Source organism: Buceros rhinoceros, unplaced genomic scaffold (genome assembly GCF_000710305.1).
Source record: "Buceros rhinoceros silvestris isolate BGI_N320 unplaced genomic scaffold, ASM71030v1 scaffold10741, whole genome shotgun sequence".
Lineage (NCBI taxonomy): Eukaryota > Metazoa > Chordata > Aves > Bucerotiformes > Bucerotidae > Buceros > Buceros rhinoceros.
The window spans coordinates 19900-36785 of NW_010395963.1; the positions used below are offsets into that span (position 1 = coordinate 19900).

General features: G+C 44.2%; 1 protein-coding gene across 1 annotated transcript in view; it reads right to left on the reverse strand.

Annotated features, from left to right (window-relative positions):
* Positions 1 to 16886, reverse strand: part of PLA2G4A (phospholipase A2, group IVA (cytosolic, calcium-dependent)) — a 40557-nt gene that overhangs the window by 8636 nt on the left and 15035 nt on the right. Inside the window, exons 6-12 of the mRNA XM_010145724.1 lie at positions 14896 to 15032; positions 11320 to 11542; positions 9197 to 9311; positions 5082 to 5219; positions 4884 to 4976; positions 2775 to 2846; positions 524 to 766 (exon numbers count right to left, since the gene is read on the reverse strand). Of these exons, the coding sequence (XP_010144026.1) occupies positions 524 to 766; positions 2775 to 2846; positions 4884 to 4976; positions 5082 to 5219; positions 9197 to 9311; positions 11320 to 11542; positions 14896 to 15032 (1021 nt within the window). The remainder of the gene's footprint in view (positions 1 to 523; positions 767 to 2774; positions 2847 to 4883; positions 4977 to 5081; positions 5220 to 9196; positions 9312 to 11319; positions 11543 to 14895; positions 15033 to 16886) is intronic.

The following is a 16886-nucleotide window of genomic DNA, read 5'->3' on the forward strand; positions in this document are numbered from 1 at the left end:
GACGTGTGGATGCACTCACACACCGGTCAGACAGGAAATGTGAAAGCCAGTCTCATTGGCAAGAGCACGGGGTCAGCACAGCCAGGGTCTACAAGTAAAGTGCATGGCCTCCACAGGATTTTCAGAGGAAGACTAATAAGAGAAAAGGAACAACACGGGATGCCCTTTAGAGAAGTACAAGAGAGGGAGAGTGGCCTTAATGAAGGGTACTGCACACAGAAGCAGCTTGGTCACCTCTGCCAGCAATTCCTTCAAAACCAAGAGCCTCTTCTGTTCCCAAAGGCACTGCCAGGGCACAGGGGAGGTGGCGGCAGACACAAGTCACTGTGTGATGCCCTTTGAGACACCTGGTCACCTCCCAACCTCTGCTGCTGATCCATACTCACAACTACAGAAACATCCTCCAGCCTTCGGGTACATGCTGTTCTAAACCTCATAGTCCGACACTACCGCGCTGAGAACTCGCTGGTTCTGGTTTTACTAATGAATACGCAGCAGCAGCACAGGCTTTCTGCAAACTAACCTGCCACAGCCGTGTCGAGTCCGTCTTCCTCCACGGACTCCTGCGTAAGAAGGTCTGCCAGAGGGGACAGCGGGTAACAGCTGTTCAGGTTCAGTCCCAGCATGAAGTTGTGCACTTTCCCAGCACGCCCTTCCCTGGTGTTGAAAAGGGTACTGTCGCCTACCAAAGCCAACAGCATTCGCTGCACCCAGCTCTCCTGGCTGCTGTTCTGATATTCTTGATTTGCCTCAGCGTTTTCAGTGCCTGTAGAGGAAAATGAAAATAACCAGTGGTGAGACAGGTAAGGTATAAAGTACAAACCCAGGATTTCTGGGTTTTCTAAAATAGAGGACCTGTTAAAATAAAAGGAACTGGGTCATGAAGGAAAGGAGGCTCAGGGGAGACCTCCTTGCTCTTGACAACTCCCTGGCAGGAGGCTGGAGTGAGGGGGGAGGTTGGTCTCTTCTCCCAAGGAACAGGTGACAGCATGAGAGGAAACATCCTCAAGTTGGCCAGGGGACATTTAGGTTGGCCCTGAGGAACAATTTCTTCCCTACTGGGGTTGCCCAGGCCTCACCCAGGCTGCCCAGGGCAGTGGTGGAGTCCCCATTCCTGGAGGGGTTTAACAAACATGTGGAGGTGGTGCTGAGGGACAGGGGTCAGTGGTGACCTAGCAGTGCTGGGGGAACAGTTGGACTCGAGGAGCTTAAAGGTCTTTTCCAACCTAAACAATTCTGTGGTTTCTATTCCTAGCACTCTTTCAAGGAGTCATGGATTGAATGAAGGAACTTTGCTGCAAGATTCCAGAGGAATGGAGAGAAACCATCCTCAATCGTGCAGGCCGGCAAACCTTTTATCTGCAGCACAGTTGTGTGGATGTGTCCATCAGGAAAACACAATGGGAATGCGTTAGCTGACCTGAGCCAGTCTTAATTAGCCTGGATGGAAAGGGTAATGAGCACCCATTGCAAGTTCTCCTGGGCTCAGGGGACAGACTTGCGTTGCCAAGAATCATACTCTGGAAATGTTAATTCTCCTGGATGTATACTGATACCTTCTCCACCCCTTGCTGATTGCTTTCCTTAGGAAGGAAAAGTTGGTCTGCCTAAAAGAGAATGCTATAGCATGGGAATTCTAAAACATCTAGAAATATCCTTATAGCAAACTGGAGACTACAATCCGTGCCTGGTTTTAATTAACTGAGGAGTACAAGGAAACATCGAGACCTATACATCGCAGTAAAAATGACTTGGACTGGGGTCACTTTGCATTCGTAAACTTGACTTTTTGGGGTGTTTTGTATAAGAAGATAATTCAGCTCAGGCTTGATACTTTAAATCCAGCACTAAAATGTGTCTCTTTAATCCAGGCTTTAAGAGATCTGATTTTTATTTAAGTAGAGGGAAGATAATCATCAAACACCACCAAGTTTAGCGGTCCAACACGAGTACAATAATATTCTAGAGAGGTGAGAGGAATTACCAAGTGTTTTACACATCACAGATTTGGAGGTTATCCACTATGGCTATAAACCCAGAGAGAAAGGCGGTGTTTTGTGCTGGTGACAGTGCTTAAACAGGAAACTCGCACATAAACACCAAATGTGGCACCACCCTCTCCCTATTATTTTACACATAAGGGGAATTGCAGAAATACTCATTTAACTGAGCTAATGACATAATTCACTGCCTCATTCCATCAGATTTTCTTCCTGTAGATCCTAAAATGACAACGAGCTGCATTTCCATCTTGTCCTCAAAAGTATCATCAAATTATTAGGATGAGACCGTGACTGAAAATCACAGCAATCCTCAGCTGGTTTAAGTACCTAGAGATAATTTTTAATAGGATTTTTATTTCCCACTGCCCAAAGTTCCCCTTGAGGCTGTGCCTCTTCTGGGAAAGCCTTAGGCATTGTTTACAATGCTGTCCCAAGGAATTTCCTGTATTGGATGTCATTTGTAATGGTGCTAGAAGATGTCTATGAATGCTGGAAACACAAAATAAACCATTCTCAGGTGAATATTTGATCAAGGAAACCCTTGAAAATAATGGATAGGCTTAGTTTGCTAGGCTGGTTACAATCTCAACACACCTCTGAGCTCCTTTAAGACCCTTGGGCTCAGCAATTAAGTCTTACCACTGGTGTAACTGAAGGCAGAGCCCTCAGTTGTAAGAGACGATATAAAACTGGCTATGGCTAACTACCCACAAACCTGACCATGCAGATGCAAAAAGTAAACTGTGAAATAAAAGGTGAGAATTTCCTTACCTTTTGGATGCTGTGATTCATCTTCACTGTCTGAACTGTCATTGCTTACAAGGTGCTTTAGCCTAATATTTTCTGTTGAAAGAAATATAAAATTAGTTTAAACTGCTAGGGCTCAGTTGTCAGAACAGTTTAGAATTTCCAAACGACTTGAAACTATCATAGTCTTCATAAAATAAAGTACATCCGAAGAGGTTCCTTCTGCTGTGGCAGTCTCTATGCTCAGAATCTGATCAGAATATATTTGCTTTAGCCTGCAATTTTTGCAAAGCTCTTGCACTAAGCAGATTAGCCAAAGGGCTGAGGAAACAAAAGGTAACCCTAAAGCAGTACCTACCACTTGCCTCTGTACCATGTACTTGACACGTTACATTCACCTTGAATAAAACTTAGATGTATGGCTTCTGTCCTCTCAATAACTCCTAGTGAACTAGGAAGACAGTGTTAATTTTTGTTAATTACCTGACAGTGGATTTCATCTCAGAACATGAAGTGAGAGAAATAAAACCAGAAATGAGTGAACATCTCTGGCAAAAGTCTGCATTCTGTTAGGGTTAACAGCTTTGTTTCCAAAACAACCCCACAGTCACTGGTAACTCTTCATTACCATCTCAATGCCATTACTATTTCAAGGACTGTTCCACAGTCCAAGTGACTACTGAAAAAGCAAGACACTCCACTCCTCAGGCAAGGACTGTGGAGGGGAATTCATTACAATAGGCTGACGTTATTTTCATTAATTATGCAGGGAAGCTGTTCTTGAACTACAGTAGATTTGCAATGTTTTCTGAGCAGCTTTGTCTTGGAAGCTAATAGCCTACTGAGGCTGGAGACAGGGACTGAGTTCCAGTGATGGAAATTCATCCAGGAGAAGACTTTTGAAAACCAAACCCCCTTATTCCCTAGTATAATAATGTATGCTAGGATTCATCTCCACTTGAAATTTAAAAATAAACGGAATGAGTGTTGTTTCCTAATGAACTTGAATATATTATCAACTAATTGGTCTTTTTCCATTAAAAACTGAAAATAAAATTACATCTGCCTTTTCTTGCAGGATAACACAGGTGTGAGTCTCTGGTGGCACAGCCCTGCTTTGGGCTGTAATTTCCACCAAATGCAGCACCAAAACCATGGCAATTACACTTTGCACTGCTTGCTTAGGTTTAAATCTAACTCCTACATGCATGCCTTGCTGAAAAAGACAATTGAAGAGAGAGTCACCCTAATATCAAGTGTAAAAACCCACAGCTTCATTACTCCTGGTAATGAATACTGGATACAGATGTCTACCACTGCTGCCTTTTTTTGAGGATTGTGCCTTCTTAGACCTACATACAACACTAAAAATCCCCACAGGAACAGAAGAGCTGAGTCATCATGAATTTTTCCTTCAATACTTTTTAATACTCAGCAGGTCCTCAATCCCTACTCAGATATTGTCAGTGCACCAAAGACAAACACATACAAATTCTTCAGCGATGATGGGGGGAGACAGATCAAAAGAAAAACTAGTGACCTAAAAAGGATGCTAACAGATACAACAGATGCAATTTTTGGACATCAAGTCATCTCTTTCATGCAATCCCTCAGCAAAATTTATTATTTACTGCTCTAGGTGTGATTTACACATGCTGGGAGCAACACTGGCTCTGCTGATGTCCACTGGCATTTTGCCACTCGCTTTGGTGGTACCAAGGGTTCGTCAGGACATCTTCAGCTCTGGTAACAGCCTGTTGTTCAGTCACATCAGTATTTTCACATCTAATCCCACTTGAAAGCATGTTTTTTAAATTCTATGTGAAATGAGCCATGGATGAGAGATAACATCCTGTCTCTCCACATCTTAAAAAACAGTAGCACAGATTTTTCCACTATCAAATTTATTGATAGAGATCCTCCATTAGTGCTCATGGGGTGTATCAGAAATAGGAATCTGGAGGTACAGGTCTCATTTCCATCCATACATAAGTACATTATCAAACAGCTGAATAGCATCTATTAGGACACAGAGACACATAAGGTGCTTGGAGGGGTTGGTAGGTTTTTTTTTTAATCTGAGCCTTGCTAGAAATTGTTTTGTACAGTAGAAAAATTATTTACTAATATTACCTAATTCTTCTTCCATGGTGGGGCCTTTATTTTGAGAATTGGAGACACCAAGGACTCTGTTGAACAATATAGAAAATGCACTGCCCCAGACACCTGAAAGGGAAACGGGAAACAATGAATGCAGGGTGGTAGAAGACAAAAACCCAGAAAATCTTGAAATTAGTTTCATTTTAAAGTCGCTTTCTGGCGCATACTCACCCATCAAGAAATGCAAGGGATTTTCATTATACTTCTTCACCGCTGTTCCCATAAAAAATTTGCTTCCAAACAAATCAGGAGACATAAAAGTGCCATATTTTGCCATACCAATCTCATACGGACTGAATTCCACCCAGTCTGCAAAATTAGAAACAAACCTGTGCTTAGTCAGCAACCTCAACCTGAATAGAAGCAGAGGATGGAAATTCATCAATGAATGAAACCTCTGTCCAAGCAAAGACATTTAACGGGAAGCTAAACAACCACCACCACATCTCTCAGGTTGTCAAGTCAAAATGTTGATTTCCAGTGAAGGGTGGTCTAACATCTCAGCAGAGAAGGAATTCTCATTCTCATTCTCTCTGATCACCACAAACTTTGGTGAAAAAATACAAGGTTGTAAAACCAGAAGGATAGAAATAACAATGAGGAATGAGAAAACCAGAACAGACATCTGGTTTTCATCTCACGCTTCAATGCAATTTGCTGTCACGTGAAAGGCAGCATGGATCTGAGTTCAAAGCTTCTTTTCTTTCACTGTGATCCTACTAAAAACGTGGAAGGCAGCGGAAAAATGATTTAATATCACAACAGTTGTGAAATATTCTAGGAGAGGCATTTGGGTTCCATCAAAACCAGAAGTTAAACAAATAGAAATAATTCTTAAATTGAAAGGCAAACAAAAGAGCTGTGAAAAATCCCCACAAGCCACACGATGCCATCCAGTCCTCCAGATACTCAGGGTTTCTGGTGAAATGGTCAGCCTAAGGTTAACCACTTGTCCTGCAAAGGAAAGGTTCAATGATGACTGCTGAGAGTTTTGTTTCACGGGGCAATGCTTATCTACACTAAGTCAAATACAACAGCCTACTTTCCAAATAAACCACCCACAAATCTTCACATTTAGTGGAGCAGAAGGAAATTCCTTTAAAAACTCAGTCCAGGAATTTAATGGAATTTCCCTTTAGATATATAAACAGGAACTGGAAGATAGGGATTCAGGACCACAATGATAGAGAAACTCATTTTAGACTTAGAATTAATTTAATCTGTAATAGTTCACTCTCATTTCATACTTGCACAGAAGAAAATGATTTCTCAAATCACATATCCTGCTTAGGGAAATAAGATTTCTGCCTTAAAATTAAAGGGCTTCAGCACTAGCTTCTGCCATTCCAGAAGCTTCTTGAGACAGCAGCCATTTGAATAAGCAGGACTTCAATGTCCCAAGAGCCAAGAACTCTCTACCAAGAGAAATAATTCAAGCTCATATCCCAGTAAACCAGGCTAGTTTCTTGGGTGTGGCTTAATCCAAAATGTACTGAAGTTGAACCTCTCAGCTGTGTTCACTGCATTTCAGTGAAGTATTCTAGGAGAGGCATTTGGCTTGGATGCAAGTTAGATGAGAACTCCCCACTGCTTTATACCAACTGAAGCTGCAGATGTTCTCAAGGAGGGAAGACAGGGAGGTAATATTTTGCCAACATTAAGCATTTGGCAGATTCAGGACCGGGCTTATATAGGCATGGATTGTACCCACACGCTGAGACCAAATGCACTTGCCAGTCCAGCCTTGCTGCATGCAGGCAGATCAAACCCAGATACCCAGTCCAGTATGAGCACCGACAGAAGGATTCTACTGAAACCTGGAGCCTGGGCTCCAAGTGCTCTGAGTCATAAATCACAGACTGGTCTGAGTGGGAAGTGACCTTCAAAGCTCATCCAATTCAACCCCCTGCAGGGAGCAGAGACATCTGCAACTAGAGCAGCTTCCTCAGAGACCCAAGGGCCAACCTGACCTGGAACGTTTCCAGGGATGGGGCTCTTCCCTCTTCTCTGGGCAGCCTGGGTCAGGATCTCACCACCCTCAGGGTAAAAAATGTTTTCCTTCTCTCTGGTCTGGTCTTTTAGTTTAACCGATCACCCCGCCCTTTAAGGACTGAAAGGCCACACTAAGATCTCCCTTGAGCCTTCTCTTCTCCAGGCTGAATAACCCCAACTCTCTCCCCTGTCTACACACCAGAGGGGTTCCAGCCCTTGGATCATTCCTGTGCCCTCCTCTGGCCCCGCTCCAGCAGGTCCATGTCTCTGCTGGGCTGAGGAGCCCAGAGCTGGACCCAGCCCTGCAGGGGGGGTTTCCCCAGAGAGCAGCAGAGGGGCAGGATCCCCTCCCTCCAGCTGCTGCCCACGCTGCTGGGGATGAGCCCAGCACGTGGTTGGCTTCTGGGCTGCGAGCACACGTTCCCAGCTCATATCCAGCCTTTCACCCATCAGCACCCACAGGTCCTTCTTCGCAGGGCTGCTCTCCAGCCCTTCAACCCCAGCCTGATACCTCCAGGCAGCCCAAGTCAATTCTGTAGCACTGACTGGTATGAATCAACAAACACACTCACCCTTAAAACAAAATTATTATAAAGACTTTCAGAAACAAAGCCCCCAAGTGCAAACTTTGACTGGTATGGCACTGTAGCAGCAGCAAAGCTGGTGAAGGAGGCTGTTCGGGCATGGGAGCACACAATACTGAAGGCAAACATTAAATTCCATTCCTGTCTTTAACCCTGCGTATCAGTATCTTTAGGTAATTTCTTATCATTAAAGAAGCAACTAAAAAAAAAAATAAATAAGCTGTCTTTAATTTAATCATTTTAATTACGTTCAGTTAACATGATTGCTGCAGTCTTGGGTCTGGCTCAGAAATGCTGTTGGGAGGGAAACTGTGCAGAGCCTGGGGCATGCAAGCCATTACCAGCTGCACGGCATCTTGCACCATTGCTCCCAGAAGGAATGTTATCTGATATAATTCATGCATTTCAACTTGAAACAACATGAAACACCTACATCTATAATCTAGTAAATGAGAAAGAGTAAATATTTCTGTTTAGAACTTACTATCTATTTCACATCAAGTATGGTTGGTTGTTCTAAATGGAGAAGAAACAATTGGGATCTTGCATCTTATATACTGATACAGAAGATAGCCTCAAAAAAGCAAACCCAAGATCCACTGGCAGAGACAAGACCTTTTTTAGACAATTGGTAAGGCTAGAGAACTCAGACCTGCCTTTGGATGCTTTTGTTCTTGCTTAGAGAAGGCCATTATTAACTGAAGTTAATTGTGGTTTTAAAATGGTAACCCAAAAAAATTTCTCAGAAAAGAGCAGCTCATCAAGAACCTAAATACTTCTATTGCCAAAGAAACAGGAAAGAGGAATAATCCTGCATAACTAAATATATCTCCCTTTACCTGTCCGATATGCTAATGTCAAGTAGCTTTCTGCTGCTGGAGAAACACTGGCTTTCTCTTTGTCTTGACTCTCCTAATGTACTTCATGGATAAGCAATATTCTTTTCATTTCTTCTGAAAATTCTTTCTTGGGTGACATATAGCAAACAAAATTTGGCCACCACTTAATATTTCACAGAAACCTAAAGAGGCTGTTACGGAGTTAGACTTATTTTCAGGTAAAAAAAAAAATTAATGGTTACAAAACGGTCTGAGAATAAATCTCCAAACCCAAGAGTGACAGAGAAGTAAAAGGCCATTGACCTACAACACCATCTGCCTTTCCATGGTCAGGAAAAGATGCACCTTAAAAGCCAAGAACAGGCTCAGTTCCGTGGCACGCCATGAGGAATGGGTCCATTTGATGGCTGTTCTCCACAGCCCTGGAACCTTGGTGAAAATCAATTGAGCATCCACCTACCTGAGTAGGTGATCACTAATCCCTGAGTAACCTGTAGTGATCAGACTCTACTGTCACATTCCAGAGGCCGCTGAACACAAATGCTTCCATTTCCTCACCACCTGCTAAAACCCACCAGAACAGTTCTTACGATGCACCTGTTTGGGATGTGCTTTGACATCACAACTTCCTGTTCTTCTTAAAAATTAAAATCTCCCTGTACTCAGTTCAGAACAACGCGGATTTTGTTAAGCCCCAAGGAATGTTTCATATTACGGCAAATTCCTTTCTAATCCTTGCCATAAGACTAATAATTTCAAACTGTATCAAGTTGCAGGACACAATTATTCTCCGAAGTATTAAATATTTTTGTTAGCCACGTGCTTCTCTTTTCTTTTCCCAAGTGACTCAATACACAGATTGAAAACATACCTGCAAACATAAGCTCTGAGACATCAGGTTTGACGTGCAGACACGTGAAGAGTGGGAGAGCGCACTGTGCATTATTGACTTTCTCCTTCATGTCACTCAAAGTGGTGTCCATTCTCTGCAGGAAAAGACAGACAGTATGTCCAAACCACTGCTGTATGGGAGACTACTCATTTCTTTGATGTTCTCATAGAGGAGGAAAATGGACTAACTCAGTTACTTCCACCAAAAACAGCACAGAAGAATTTGTAAAAGGAAGGAATCTGCTTGAATGGCTTTTAACTGCACAGTCCGGGAAGGGAGGAGTGGGAGAAGCCATGAGAGTAAGGTGCGTTACAGAATCCAAACTAAGATGGCCAAAAAGAAAAGTATGGCTGGACAAAGCAAGTCCTCTCCCTCTGCTGCTGTAAAAGATGAAAACAAGGAGGAACATCTTAGGCAGAGCCGCCATTAATGATGATGTAAACGTAATGTTTTTCAACCTATGCTGTTTCTGAAAAGTCAGGAGAGATATCTAAGAAAAGCAAATGGACTATGAAGAGGCTAACCAAGGATCTGCACCTCTCCCAGAAATATTCTGGAGCCTCCAACCAGGAAAGACTGAAGGTCATTATGCCATAGTAGTACTAAGATGTGTTATCAGTGAATAACCAAGAGCCTTATTGCCATTTTTCACTGGTTGTGTTGGGTTCAGATTGAAGCTAAATGTCTGTGCGTTGGTTTAACTCCTTAGTGAACAGGGACTTCTAACCTCACAAATCCCTTTGTTGTCAGAAACCTACCCTACACACCACAGGTACGAAAAGCTGTGCTGCCCATTTTTCAGTATTTCAGAGTGTTTAAAAGATCCAAGCTGCCCAGCGGAAAGGGGGTATTGGTCAACAGTAGGAGCCAGCAGCATGCCCAAGTGAACAAGAAGGCCAACAGCATCCTGGCTTGTACCAGCACTGGTGTGGCCAGCAGGAGCAGGGCAGGGATTGTCCCCCTTTACTCAGAGGCACCGGGGAGGCTGCACCTTGAATCCTGGGTTCAGTTTTGGCCCCTTGCTCCAAGAAAGACATTGAGGGGCTGAAGCATGTCCAAAGAAGGGCAACAAAGCTGGTGCAGGGTCTGGAGCACAAGTGCACTGAGGAGCGGCTGACGGACCTGCGGGGCCTGAGCCTGGAGAAAAGGAGGCTCAAGGGAGACTCTTCCACTCTCGACAACTCCCTGGCAGGAGGCTGGAGTGAGGGGGGAGGTTGATCTCTTCTCCCAAGGAACAAGCGACAGCATGAGAGGAAACATCCTCAAGTTGTGCCAGGGGACACTTAGATTGGCCCTGAGGAACAATATCTTCCCTGTTGGGGTTGTCCAGGCCTGGCCCAGGCTGCCCAGGGCAGTGGTGGAGTCCCCAGCCCCAGAGGGATTTAACAAACATGTGAAGGTGGTGCTGAGGGACAGGGGTCAGTGGTGACCTGGCAGTGCTGGGGGAATGGTTGGACATGATTATTTTAAAGGTCTTTTCCAACAAAAAACGATTCTGTGATTGATTCTGTATAAAATATGTCTCTGAAGTCATTAACCCATTTGATCTTACCGTAAGACTCCTTTGAAGTCCGTGTGCCCGATTCCATCAATTAGGAATTTTCAATAATTAAATACAACAGTATAAAACCCTCCCACTGCCTCAATTCTCAGACAACCCAACTAATAGTAAACAGAGATGTGGATCTTTTGCCTTGAAATTGGTATTTTCTAGCAAATGCTACTTTCTTATAGCAAAATGTGCATAAAGAGGTTACCCCACTGTCTAATTTTTTGTGCAAGTTGCTCGAGCAGTAATGTCAGTGGATGACACAGAATGCGAAGAGCTTGCTGCACGCACCCAGTTCATTTCTGCTGCACAGAAGGCAGAATGTTTTCCTGGCTCTTAAAGAAATTAGTCCCATTCAGAAACACATCCCAGAGCAAGGAAAGTGTTTGACAATTTTCCTACCCAGTATCTGTTCAGCTATAACTTTGAATATTCCCACTGCTAAACATGCTTTGTTAAGCGTTACCAAAGTAATTTGAAAAAAACCCACCCTCACAGCTGTTGTTATACAATAGTTTCACAACTCTAATAATCATAAAACCCACGAACTCACGTTATGGATAAGTGTTTCACCTATTAGCATTCCAAAGATGTCTGTGAAGGTGACAGGCTGCCCCGAGCTCTTCTTATTCCACAGGGCTTCAATGTAGCGTTTGACTTTCTGAGGGGTGAGCAGCAGAAGCGGGCTGTGACTCACAGAGTTCATCAATTCTTCATTAATCTCCTTTGGTCCCTTTTCTGGAAAATCTGGGTGTGAATACAGCGTTGACATGTACCTGCAATGGAAAACAGGCTCTGTAAGTATCAAAGCCTGGTTCCATGTCAGCTGCCTGAAATGCACAATCAGCTCATAAATCATTGGATATAATTACTGATTAAACCAGTTAATTGACTCACTGTTCATAAATTGTCATTTCCTTTTCCTCAAGGCACAGAAAGCTAACCACTTTCTTCTAACCATAAGCACGCATTCAAACACCCAACATACATCTCCATAATGTCAAAGATTCAAGCGCTCCTCATTTATCTGTTTAAGGGATGATGGACAGAACCATCACACACTGAAAAAAGGGCTTCTCAGGTTGTCCCAGAGTACCCAACTTTGGCCGACTGGAGGTCCTGCAAGTACACCCAGGCAGTTCTTTCGTTCTAAGATGTACCTGTCTCTGTCACCTTCCAGTGTGTTATCACTAGTCAAAAATTCTGAAAATCGATTTCCAGGAGCTTCCATAGTCAGATGAAACACAGTAAGCGTAACCTGTGCACAGCTTTGGCTTACTCTGAGCACTCAGAAGTGGACTATCAGGCAAATCTCAGCTCTGTCACTGAGTAACTCCGGAAATTGAAGTTTTGTTTATTCCAAACAAAGTTTAGACACATACGCAGACAGCTGTGGTCTGCATTAGGTAATGCTCTGGGTGAAGACTCAAGACAGGCCACCCTCACTGACTCAATGCTCCCCTTGCTCTTATTCATCCCATCAGGGACAGGTACCACACTGCGTGGCAGGGACACCCACCCTGGGTAAGCCTTGCCCTGAGACCACTGCCCGGCAATTTACTTGACACACGCCTGATGTAAGAGCTTGATTCGTGAGTCCTTGCACAGCCTTTAACTCCGAGCACGCATGTCAGCTCGTGGGTGGAACAAATGCAGCAGCAAGCTTCCAGGTGAGCAGAGAAAAGAAAAAGCAGCGTAAAGAATTCGGTACAAGGTGGAAGGAAGATGCCAGAAACAAGCGGGGAGGTAAATGCATTGCTCCGAGGTTAGGCATGCAGCTGAGTGAACAAGCAACAACCTGCCTCTCCTGCCAGGAAAGGAATTCTCCACCCTTCAGAAAAAGAAAAAAGAAATAAAGAACATTATTCCCAAGAAACAGACTGCATGGAAAAAACAGAAAAGAAAGGGAGTGCCATTTCAGTACAGATTTTATAGGTTTACAGTAGAATCTACTTGGTAGTTGAATCACACTTGGGTTTTCCCAAAGCAGGACCCTCATGGCCAGCTGACTGATGTCTTTTCAGACTGTGGACTATGTACCATTCCCTAGAAACACGGTGAAAAGTCCTCCCACCATGCTGCACTCTAGTTTGCTCTTCAGCCAGCCAGGTGGTATCTTCCACTTCCCACAAAACTGACAAAAGCCTATCCAGGTCTCTCAACAGACTGCCCCCCAACCACTGGTGACAGAAAACCCAGGGATGCCAACCTTTGATAGTTGTCCAATCTGGAGGAGAATCTGACTAAAGTGTCTAGTTATTAGACACTCTGGGCATTTCAAAACCTTCTGGCATTCTGAAAGGCTTTCTATCTAGTCTGGGAGGGGGGAAACGAGCTTCATGCAAGTGAAAAATAATAGGAAAAACTACCACACAAGGACTAGAGCAGATCATTATCTATTTCAAAAGAGTTAACAACTTCAGGTTAGAACACGTGGAACCAAAATTCAAGCGCTTGAGTTGAACCAGGGGATAAAACTTATCCCCAGCAGATTCTCCACTCATTTATATTTAGCTTTTCCAACAAAAGCCTTTTTCCTCTTCTCTTGAAGAAATGAGACATTCATACAACCTCATAATTCAGGCTGGAAGCAACCTCGAGGTCTCTATTCCAGCCTCCTGCTTGATGCAGAGCCAACTTAAAAGCCAGCTCAGGTTGCTGAAGGCTTTGTTCAGTCAAGTTCTGCTTTCACATGAAGTATTCACTGAGTCAGACAAGGAGAGGATGATACCTTACCCATCCTCGTCAAGTAAGGATGGGGCGGTACATCCCATCGCTTGACCACTCTCACCGCAAAACAGCTTTCCTAATAGTTAATCAAATTTCTCTTGCTGTAACTCATGGCCGTTCCTCCTCGTTCCTTCTCTGTGGGACAAGAACCTGTCTTCTTTACAGCTGCTCAGTAGGGAGCTGAAGGTAACAGCAAGATCTACCCCCCAACATGACCTTTGCCTACTCTTCAGCAAACCCGGCTGCCTCCCTTTCTCCTGGGTTCTAGGCCCCTGACAGAATTTTTTCAACACCTTTCTTGCATTCGGTGGCAATTTTTCATTCATGAAGAAAATGTAGCATTAAGGAGTCCAATTGGAGAAATTTGGATTGGACTTGGTGATGGCTGATGAAACTCACATGGCTTTTCAGTATGTTACATCATTTCATTTAAGAAACGTCAAAATAGTTTCAACATTTGTCATGAGCGTAATTTGGGACGTTTATAGAAGTCAAGAACAACAAAGGGCTGTGGGTTCCTAGCAACTGGGCAGGGCAAAAAGCAGCCCTCTCATTCAGAGAAGTGGTTGAGGCAGATGTGGGGTTCAAAGCATTCTTCTACCTACAAAACCTTGAGCTCTTAATGCCCAGAGAGTGACTTTCACATAGTGATGTCACTGATTTTCTCCCGCTGATGTCATTCCTGTTCATGGGATAAGCATTCACTGAGTCAGGCAGAAGGACATCAGAACCCCGTGATTAGGGCATTCTAACGGAGACATCTTTGAAGACCTCTAGTCCCATCTGGCTAACAAACTGTTTTAAAAACCACTGTAATTTCTCAATTAAGAGGTGTCACTAGGAGGGACATGAGGCAATCCACAGGAAGCAGGACACCCTGCAGCAGGCAGGCAGGGGGTGTTCTTCCCTGCAGCCAGAAATGCATCTGCTCAAACCTCCTTAAGCCAAGAATCAGTGAGCAGGTCCTAGACATCCCCAGTAAATCCACTAAGAAGGGGATTACTGAGTTGAAAATGGAGCAAAAGAACTTTCGGTGGTTTTGAGATTCTCTGACAAGTCCTCCAAAAGTCTACAATCCATTTTGGGTGGAATGACACATCATCTTTAAATCCCAAGGAATTATCTATTTTTTCCATTTCATCGGGAAAATAAAACAACACAACAAATATTTTGGATTTATACCAACAGCTTTAATTCTTAATACTTTGGTTATCAGGATGAAGGAAGCAGTCACAAAGTCCTCGTACACACAGTGTTGGCTTTTGATACAGAAACGTGGGTGTTTCCGTGCTGGTGAAGGTATGATTAAAATTTCTGATGAATTACAACCTTAGAAAAAAGACAACTCTCATGAAAATTCATTCTTGAACTCCCAAAAAACCGAAGAAAAAACCCTTACCATGTGGATCCAGAGAGACCAGCAATGTAAGTCGCACAGTCTAGAATTCCTGATTCATAAAGTGCTTTCATGACTCCAGCGAACCCCACCATGGCACGAAATCCACCTCCTGAACCCAGGATCGCGATCACTGGTACCTGCAGAGATGAGAAGATCAGCTTATCACCATTTGATAAAATTCTGATAAAGTCTGCAAAGTAATAAATACATTTTTTTTGATCCATCACTGGCCAAACTAGTGCAATTAACAGGTCACCATCCAGAGATCCCCAGAGCGGAGACGGAACCTGTGCTTGTCCAACCCTGTGCACAGAAGTTCTCTCAAGCCCCAAAAGTAGTACTCTGCAGTCTTCTAGTGGTACGTGTGTACAAGAACAGCAACATGCAGTAGGGAATTATATACGTATAAGAATATGAGGGAAGCCAGGAACGAGCCGGCAGAGTGAGAGGTTCTGCCAAGGTGGAAAATTCATGGAGGAACAGAGCAAAAAATTCCTCCCAGCTTCGCATTTATCTCGAACCAAGGGACTGTTAGCAGCCAGGAGGTGCACATGGATGGCTCGTAGCAAAGTACCGGCCATATGGGGATATAAACGGAAGCTAAATGTGCCAGGTTCCCATGCAGGCAAGGAAGAAGACATGATGGAGGTAATGCAAGGGCAGGAGGAAAGCATGAATCCCCAGCAGAGGGGCTCCGAGCAGCGAAAGGAGTCTCCCCTTCCACCTGTAGCCCTTTCTCCTTGGTTCAGAGCCCAGGCGACAGAGAATGGACGAAAGCTGTCAGGGAGGATTTTGGACCAGGTATCACCAATTACCGGATAAGAAACAGTGCTACAAAGTGACAAGTGACAGTAGCAGATGATTCTTTCTATGGGACACAGGCCAACCTGCCAGCCAGACTGTTCAGGGAGGTTTGCTGCTTGCCCAGCCTCCAGATCCATGATGACATGGAGAAATGGCCTTCCACATGCTACTAATCCATGTGGGTAACAGCAAAACAAGCAGGGGAGACTCTGAGCAGATGAGAGGTACTTTGCCCCTTCTTGGAGCAAGAAGGAGAGGTACAAGGCTGTAGCCTCTGGACTTGATCTTTCCAGTCTGGAAGAGGAATGGCTCAAGCAGATGCTGTCAGACTCAGGTGGTGTCACTAGACTCTTGACTTCTTGACCATGAAGTCTTGCATGCTGATGGTCCGTGGGAAAATAAAGAACGCTCCTGACTAATGTAAGGTGTAAGGAACACCTTCATGAATGGACTTGCTGATTTAATGAGGAAGACTTTCTACTAACTTCAGTGATGGGGACCTAAGAGAGCAAAGGGTGCAAATGTTGCAAATGAAGGAGGAATGCATGGGAGAAGGGTAGCAGTGAGACCAGCATGTTCCTGCTCGGAAGGAAGAATGTCATATGTCGCTCTATTAATGCACAGAGACACCAAGCAAGAAAAATTGGAAGTACAAGTGCAGTCATGGGTCTGTGACACAATGAGAAGAAGGCTGCAGACTCGCTGGGACAGCACGCACGCCTGGCACGGATGGGTGGAGGCTGGGAAAATAGGCAGGGGAAAAGGGTGCAAGCAGGCTGTGTTCTGCAAGACAGCAGCTCCTTGACTGCACAGAACATCAGGATGGAAACAGAGGCATGTCTTTTGGGAGCTTCTGGGTCATAATCAGAAAAAAAGTAATGCTACGGATGTTGTGGCAGTCAGGTGACCACTGGGATGAAGTGGGTAAGCCTTCCTCTAAAATCCAGAAGTGTCCTGATCTGGGTGTGGTCCTCATGGGGGGATTTTCATCTCCTGTTGAAAGCTCAGCCTGGTGCAAGCCATCAGGGAAGTTTGTAGACAGCCCTGGTGACAATTTCCAATGCAAATGCTGGAGGGAATGACTAATGCTGTGCCTCACCTGGTGCTCACAGATAGCCAAGAACCAGGGGCAAAAGCAGCCAACGGGAGCTTGGTCTGCAGCCCTCACAAAGCAACGGAGTTCAGGA